Source organism: Cyprinodon variegatus, unplaced genomic scaffold (assembly GCF_000732505.1).
Source record: "Cyprinodon variegatus isolate N-32 unplaced genomic scaffold, C_variegatus-1.0 Scaffold269, whole genome shotgun sequence".
NCBI lineage: Eukaryota > Metazoa > Chordata > Actinopteri > Cyprinodontiformes > Cyprinodontidae > Cyprinodon > Cyprinodon variegatus.
Window position 1 is genome coordinate 30,273 of NW_015150722.1, and position 9,369 is coordinate 39,641.

The following is a 9,369-nucleotide window of genomic DNA, read 5'->3' on the forward strand; positions in this document are numbered from 1 at the left end:
AGTAGTCTAAGCCTGTAGCAGCATACATGCGGAGAACTCTAACCATAAACTTTATCAAAAATGAAAGTTTTAAGCCTAGCCTTAAAAGTAGACAGGGTGTCTGCCTCACGGACTAAAACTGGTAGTTGGTTCCACAGGAGAGGAGCTTGATAAGTTTAAGGATCATTTTTATGGATGCAGACTATTTCTAGCATCCATGAATGCCACTCAGTGAGGTCCTTAGATGAGCACTTGTCACACCCAACTGGACAGACCCAATTCTTTCATCTACCTATTATTAGAAACATGTATCAGTTTACAACATTATACTGGATCTAAACTGAGATTATTTTAGGGAACCTTTAGCATTTTACTCAGGTTCAAATGACTTGATTTACTGCAGACAGGAATCCAACCGCTGTAAGACGTCCGTTTTTGGTCCGTTTTATAACTTCCTGACAGCAAACATGTCAAGGATGTGTCAGCTGCAGTTTTGACATGAAAAGGTTAGATTGTCCACGTCTCCATGTCCCCGACCTTTATTGGACAGCAAGTGTATTCGGTCTGAATCTCCCTCGTCCTCTGGCCGGGTCAGGACCTTTCTGCCCAGAGACAACCACAGAGTCCAACCAGGAGCAGATGGTAGAGCAGGCCTGAATGATTCCGGCTCCCAAAAGGAAGCTTATCAAACACAGTCAGATGAGGGAAACAATGACAAAGTTTATTGATCTGGCCATCAAAGCACCAATTATACACTAAAATCCAATAAAAGGTCCTGCTCCCTGCACAATGGTGCCAAGGGCTTCACTCATCTGAGAAAGTGGAGGGTCGACCCGCGCTGGGTTATTCATTAACATGCCTTAAGTTTCCAGCCAAAACGGTTTTTAACACAGAGATGAAATGTTTTGCAAAGGTTTTCTTATTCTAAATGGTTTTCAACCTTTTTTTATTAACAGTCTTATATGTATTTATATTTATTTTGGATTTCATGTGACAGAAAAACTAGAAATTCTACTTTTGTTAAAAAATACTACTATATTAAACACTGCTGTAAGCAATAAACACATAATAATATTTCTAAGTCAATATTTCTAAATGTCACATACCATAATAACCCTGTGTTTTTATTCATAAAATAAACCCTGTTTCATCGATTTCATCGATATTATAAATGCTTTCTGTTTTAAACGGCATGTCCCTGACCCCAACCATGTAGAAGGACACATTAGATCGTTTTTTTTTCCCTCTGGAGTTGAATATTACTGAATTTTGCATTGAACCACAATCGCATATATTCTAACCTGTCAGCTGATTAGGACTCGGCTCCATCCCTCAGATCAATGCAAAGAAATAATATAATAATTACTGTAAATCAATTTTAGATGCAGCAGCACTTGTTAGGCAAAGCATTACTCGATGTCCTAAAGTTTGTCTCTGGGTAACTGAAATTTTAAAAACTTAGGACACATTTTCATAAAATCAAATGGCTGTGGAAGGTAATTAAGGGGAAAGTTTTATATATATCAAATAGTCCCTTTTTCCCCTAAATCATATCAGAAACAATCCCAGGTCTGAGTATTCTTTGCCAAACTCATGGCTTCTAAAAGAGAAGTCCTCACTCGGCCTCAGCAGATGGCCGCTCACACTGAGCCTGGTTCTGATGGAAGTTTCTTCCTGTTCAAAGGGAGTTTTTCCTCTCCACTGTTGCTACAGCAATGCTTGGAGTGAGGGATTGCTGAAGAGTCACTGAGTCGATGCAATCAGCTGGTTTTTCCTCAAATAGAAAACTTTGAGCCAATCTGACTGGATTATTTCTGTAAAGTGCCTTGGGTTTACATGTGTTTTGAACTGGTGCTATAGAAATAAACTGAATTGAAATGAAATGTAAACTGTCTTTTTAATGATATTTCAAACAATAACACATTCATCTCTGAGGCACGCATCATGAATATAAGTGTTGTACCTCAGAATGAGCCAGATTTGTAGAGATTCTCAGTTCTTTATTCTAATAAATGTGTTTAATCTTCCTTTGTTAATCATTACCAACAAAGAGGCAGTCTGTTGGTCGTGTTCTAAAATGGGCCTGGAAAATATTTCAATAACAATGTATAATTTGATGTAATTTAATTCGATATTAATAAGAATATTCTTAAACACATTTTTTTGATAAATGAATATGCATTACAGTCTATGAAGAGAGCATATGTCACTAGTGCAATGTGTTAAAATTATTATGTCTCGAACAAAATGATTGGGATCAATTTTGGCCAAATTGTCCCGCTGTGCTCTAAACTGGTCTGCACGTCGGCATGAAATTAAGTCAATGATGTAACAAAAAAAAAGAAACAAATAAAAAAGTGATGCATGATCTATTGGCATTAACAGTTGGCTGATATTAGTCATTTATTAACATATAAAATGATACAGATCTTTATTCCCCGCATGGGTTGTGTTTTTTTTTGTTTTTTTTTCTGTTTGTTTTTTGTGGCGGGGGGGTCCAAGTGGGGTCATTAATATTGGTTATCGGTCAAATGGTAATTTCAAATCTTATATGATATTTTCCGTAGCCAAATTAATTTTTTCCCAAATTTAAAGGCACAATCTTAGTATAACTGTCAAGCCTCAGAACGGAGGAACCAGTATTCAAGGCAGACAGATTATTCAAAAGAGTTTATTTAAACACTGATCTGCAGTGTTTAGGGCGTCTAAGGGAGGAACCTCTGCAGAAAGGAAACACAGGTTAGTGACCACGTTAATCTGGAGGAGGAAGATTATGAACTCCAGTCACTATCCTGGTTTAATACTTCAGTCCAAGCCCAGAGAATGAGGTAGGATCCAGCCAGTGAGCCGCCAACAAGATGTGGCAGGCACCAGCCAGAGTGTCCCAGATGACACAGCCCCAGAGGACGGAGAACTGGCAGGAGATCAGATCCCGGCAGATAAAGGAGGCAGGATAATCCAGGGGGCGAAGCTAAAGGTGAGGATGTGCTCAGGATTCAAAACCATGAGAAGTCCCAGGAGGTAATCCATGTTGGTGTCAGGAAGCAGCTCCAAGTTCAGAAAACAGGCAGAATCCAGCAGGAGCCCAAAGACAGGTCAGGAAAACTGAAACTCTAAGGTAACGCAGATTCAATCTTCCCACTGACTGGAGAATAATCTGCCACTGATGACTGGTTAGACAGCTGTTTAAATAGAAGCAGGAGCAGGTGGATCACATGAACAGCAACAAGAAACTGGGCGGAGTTAGACAGGTGAATGAAATGAGTAATTAGGCCATCATCGCCAAGATCATGACAGTAACTCATTCTTCCAGTTGAAGAAAGTCATTATAAACAGTCCCTGAAGCATTTGGGAAAAAAAAATGAAAATAATTCCCATAATCTAAATATCATAACCTACGGTGACCAAAGACTTTCCGGGGACATTCCAGGGACAGCTTTAGCCTGTCCCTGGCTAAAGCTGTCCCGGAAATGTCCCTGTTTCATAAATGAGGGAGAAAATTTATTGATGAGCTTTACTTTATATTTTCAGTAGTCAGTTATTATAAGAAGAGATATTATAGTTGTTTTACTGAGATATGGTTGTGAGCTATGTGCATAGACTTCCAGGCTTAGCTGTGGAAGAGATAATCACCTGTTCAATTTTCATTTATTATGTTGGTAATTAGTATCTTTGGTATTTAATCAGGTAAGATAAAATACTAATAATAAGACCTAACATTAATAATATCACAATAATAATATGTATGAAGACATTATTTCAGATTAACCCGTGTCTCATCTAAACATAACCAATTTCCAACAGGTGTTTGAAACAAAATCTTATTAAATTTTAAGTCATGTTGTACATTTAAATTCTTTTAGAAGGGATTGTGATTATATTATGTATCTGTTTTAGAATAGTATAAGACTGATAGAACAGGAGAAAGGAAGAAGATGGACAGACTGATAGAAGATTAAATGAGAACAGAGGGAAAAGTTGAAGAGAGGAGAGAGAAATCTGCTTAGAAGAGTAAAGTGGAGAGCAGGCAGAAGTCAAAATAGCGCTAGAAAGAAAAGGACCTCAGTAACCAGCCAGACATACCTGGATTTATCAGATTGTCCTGTAATGAAAGACAGGAAACGAAGGAGCTGCTGAAGTTCAGGAAGTAATGGAGCTGTGCATAGAGCACACTAGTGGGAGAAATGAATCTGCTTCTTTGAGATGCAGAGGCCCCTGATGCAGTCAGCTGATTAACAAGTCAAGAGATGACTAATAAACAAGTGTCATGCTTTACCTGCAGCCTTGGCCGCTACTTGTTTTGATCAAAGTTGACGCTGAAAAACCAAATTTTCATAGGTATGTAGATGTGAACAGATGAGTATTTGCTGCACTTATTTGAAGACAGCCACAGGCTAAATGTTGGATAAATGTTTGGATTTACTTTCTGGTTTTTCTTTTCCTCGTGTCACTCTCACCTTAAAGCTAGGCATACACTGTAGGATTTATATATTTATATATATGCGAAAATAAGGCTGCAACATTAGGAAAATAAAGTAATAATACTACGAGAATAAACTTGTATTTTATGATAAGTCTTAGAAAAGGCACCGTCTGCCCTAAAGTGAGGAATGTCAAACATCTTGTGAAGTTATAGTTTGGCATCGGTTTGACAAATAGGGAAATATAAAGTCTTTTAACATTGGTTATCAGTATCAGACTCCGATTGTGCAAACGACTATGAGCTCAACGCTTTCTTTCTGAAATGGGTTGTGGTATGACGACTTTATTCTCATAATACTACGACTTAAAAATGTTAGATTATTTTCATAATGTTATGTTGTGACTTTATTCTCGTATTAAAAATAAAAATCTCTAGCCTGGCCCTAATACCTATGGAAGGCTGTTTCCACCACATGAAAATAAAAAAAATGCTATAGTCATAATTATTCACTGAAGAGAAAGTCATAATTTCGACTTTTAAAGTCATAATGATGAGATATGAGATTCACTTTCAAACTTTGTAACTCATCATTATGACTTTAAGGGTCGAAATTATTACATTGTAACTCATAGTTGTGACTAAAAAAGTCGAAATTATGACTTTGTAACTCATAATTGTGACTTTGTAGCTCATAATTATGACTTTAAAGGTCTAATTATGGGGTGCATGGTAGTTAACCCAAACAGTCTACATGTGTTTTGTGGATCTGGAGAAGGCATTCGACCGTGTCCCTCGGGGGGGGTCCTTTGGGGGGTTCTCCGGGAGTATCTTGATGACTTTGAAAGTGGAAATGATGACTTTGTATCTTATAAGTATGACTTTGTAACTCATAATTGTGACTTTGTAACTTATAAGTATGACATATTAGCTCATAATTGTGACTTTGAAAGTGGAAACTGACTGTAACTAGTAAATTGTGACTTTAACTCATAATTGTGACTTTAAAAGTAAAAATTATGACTTTGAAAGTGGAAATGACTTTGTTACTTATAAATATGACATTGTAACTCATAACTGTGACTTTGTAACTCATAATTATGACTTTAAAGGTCAAAATTATGACTTTGAAAGTAGAAATGATGACTTTGTAACTTATAAGTATGATTTATTAACTCATANCCCTAAAGTGAGGAATGTCAAACATCTTGTGAAGTTATAGTTTGGCATCGGTTTGACAAATAGGGAAATATAAAGTCTTTTAACATTGGTTATCAGTATCAGACTCCGATTGTGCAAACGACTATGAGCTCAACGCTTTCTTTCTGAAATGGGTTGTGGTATGACGACTTTATTCTCATAATACTACGACTTAAAAATGTTAGATTATTTTCATAATGTTATGTTGTGACTTTATTCTCGTATTAAAAATAAAAATCTCTAGCCTGGCCCTAATACCTATGGAAGGCTGTTTCCACCACATGAAAATAAAAAAAATGCTATAGTCATAATTATTCACTGAAGAGAAAGTCATAATTTCGACTTTTAAAGTCATAATGATGAGATATGAGATTCACTTTCAAACTTTGTAACTCATCATTATGACTTTAAGGGTCGAAATTATTACATTGTAACTCATAGTTGTGACTAAAAAAGTCGAAATTATGACTTTGTAACTCATAATTGTGACTTTGTAGCTCATAATTATGACTTTAAAGGTCTAATTATGGGGTGCATGGTAGTTAACCCAAACAGTCTACATGTGTTTTGTGGATCTGGAGAAGGCATTCGACCGTGTCCCTCGGGGGGGGTCCTTTGGGGGGTTCTCCGGGAGTATCTTGATGACTTTGAAAGTGGAAATGATGACTTTGTATCTTATAAGTATGACTTTGTAACTCATAATTGTGACTTTGTAACTTATAAGTATGACATATTAGCTCATAATTGTGACTTTGAAAGTGGAAACTGACTGTAACTAGTAAATTGTGACTTTAACTCATAATTGTGACTTTAAAAGTAAAAATTATGACTTTGAAAGTGGAAATGACTTTGTTACTTATAAATATGACATTGTAACTCATAACTGTGACTTTGTAACTCATAATTATGACTTTAAAGGTCAAAATTATGACTTTGAAAGTAGAAATGATGACTCTGTAACTTATAAGTATGATTTATTAACTCATAATTGTGACTTTATAACTTATAATTATGACTTTAAAGGTCAAAATTATGACTTTGAAAGTAGAAATGATGACTTTGTAACTTATAAGTATGATTTATTAACTAATAATTGTGACTTTGTAACTTATAATTATGACTTTGAAAGTGGAAATTAAGACTTTGTAACTCATAATTATGACTTTAAAGGTCGAAATTATGACTTTGAAAGTGGAAACTGACTGTAACTAGTAAATTGTGACTCTTTAACACATAAGTATGACTTTAAAAATCAAAACTATGACTTTGTAACTCATAACTATGACTTTGTAACTCATAATTATGACTTTGTAACTCATATTTGTGACTTTAAAAGTCGAAATTATGACTTTTAACTGATTATGACTTTGTAAGCTATGACTTTGAAAGCTGGAATTATGACTTTGTAACTTATATTGTGACTTTAAAATTCGAAATTATTACTTTTTTTTCTGATAATTGTGACTTTTTAACTCATAATTATGACTTTGAAAGTGGAAATGATGACTTTGTAACTCATAATTATGATTTATGAATGTGGTTACCTTAACCTAATCCAGACACAGAAGTTTATTTTAATTAAATGTTAAAAAAGTGGGGAAATTGCGTTTGTCGTTTAGGATCTGGTTTGAACTGGTTCGGTCTCTGGGCTCATACTGGGCCCGTTAACTGGTTCGGTCCCTGGGCTCATACTGGGACCATTTTGATTATATTCTTCTTTTAATAATGGGGATGCTCTGTGTTTTTTTCGCGGTAGCATCGTTTTCTCCGAGCCCCTCTAACGTCACATCTTCTTCCCGCCCCCTCCCCTTAGCAACAGAGGAAACATGGCGGCGTCCGGTAACGCGGAGCCCCCTCCTGAGATAATGACACCGTTAAAGATACCGAAAACCGAGGTGCCATCTCCCGAGTCCGAGGATTTGAGTGACGGTGTTCAGTACCACTCCAACCCCTCGACGCCGAACCGGTTCTCGCCTCTGAACGTCGGCTGTGGCCCCGCGGGCCGGACGGCGGCCTCATCCTCCAACAGCTTCACCGCCTGCCGGGGGATGTCCTGGACGCCGTCCGAGACTAACGCCCTCATCGCGGTGTGGGGCAACGAGCGGCTGACGGAGGCGCGGATGCAGCAGCTGGAGGTCGCCGGTACCGTGTTCTCCGGGAAGCCGCCGGGCCCGGCCATGTATGAGCGGGTATCCAGAGCCCTGTCAGACCTGGGCTATGAGAGGACTCCATCCCAGTGCAGGGAGAGGATGAAGGTGAGGAGCCATGATGAACCGGTACACCTGCAGAAGCCTGTCAGAGCAGGGAGCATGCTGCCAGGGCCGGGTGTAGGAAACCTGGGGCCCTAGGCAAACACAGGCAGGGGGCCTCTGAATGTAGAAGACAACACATAGAACAGACCCATTCTCCAGATAGAGAAATGTTAATAGAATAGACATCCATTATCTGTTCTAGGTTGTGTCCCTCTCTTGTCCCTTGTCTTCTTGTTTTCCTCTCTATGTTTTGTACTCAGCTGACTTTTCATGCTGTCTCTAAAGGAATGAAAGATTTTTCCAAACACTAAGCTCACTTATGATAGAGTATTAGGGCCAGGCTAGAGATTTTTTTATTTTATTTTGAGAATAAAGTTGCAATATTATGACAATAAAGCCATAGAATTATTAGAATAAATTCGTAATGTTATGAAAATAAAGCTGAAAAATAACAAGAACAACCCGTTTCAGAAAGAAAGCTTGGAGCTCCGCCCAGCAGATGACTGACGACCAGCTCCACCAATCAGCAACCTGAGTCCACTTTGACATCCTGCCCAGTTTGATGCTGGAACTAAACAATTTCCTGATTTGTCGAACAGATGCCAAAGTATAACTTCACATGATGCTCCACATTCCTCATTTTATAGAAGAAAGCGCTTCTCAAAAAATAGAGTTTAAAACATATTCTGAAAGTAAAAGTTATAGCCTGAACTAGATGAGGTTATCTATGTTTGCTGGAACTACAATGATCTATGGTGTAATTATTTGCTATTATATGCTTATAATAACATTGAAAAAATCTCCAAAAATACAGTTTGGCCTATCTCCCCAAGTATGAGTTGTAGTCTGATCCAGATGAGGTTATCTGTGTATCCTACAAGTTTGGAGGCAGTACAGTGATCTATAGTGTAATCATTGCTCATTTTATACTTATTCTAATAATAAAATATAGGTGCCGTTTGTCATTCAGGCTTTGGGAAATTCCTCAAAGTATTATTTTCAAATCCAATAAATGTGATTTGAAAGATGTGAGATGAATTTGATAATAATCCTACTCTCCTTAGTGATGCTTTTGAATATTTCTCCCCTAAGCATTTGCGGAGCAGCGAGCTCCCCATAGGGTCCAATGTAATTCTCCCAGCACGATAGGAGACTCGCTTTGAGGAAACTACGGTTGTAGCTCAGTCTGCCTTGCTGTAGTGTCTATTTTCTAGAATAAATAATCCGCCGACGAGTTATTAATCCGGAAAAGCAGAATTTGTGCATATATTGCAAAATTTAATGCAGTTTCACGATGCGAGGAGAGATCACTTTAGTTATATTTGCCTCCCAGTAAATAAGCCAGATGGTCATTATTGTATAAATATTGTTTAAGGAAAATATTCGATACTCGATACCATTTTCGATACCACATGGATAAAAACAAAGACTCCAAAATTCAACAGAAATATTTTCATTAATAAATAAAATACAATAAATAAATACAATAAAGGTTGTATGCTGTGCATAATATTAAGC

The 9,369-nt window shown here is 37.3% G+C and overlaps 1 protein-coding gene across 1 annotated transcript in view; it reads left to right on the forward strand.

The window, feature by feature from the left end:
• The first annotated feature begins 7,425 nt into the window (after positions 1 to 7,425).
• msantd2 (Myb/SANT-like DNA-binding domain containing 2) overlaps positions 7,426 to 9,369 on the forward strand; it is an 8,497-nt gene continuing 6,553 nt past the window's right edge. The window contains exon 1 of the mRNA XM_015382887.1: positions 7,426 to 7,854. Within this exon, the coding sequence (XP_015238373.1) occupies positions 7,426 to 7,854 (429 nt within the window). The remainder of the gene's footprint in view (positions 7,855 to 9,369) is intronic.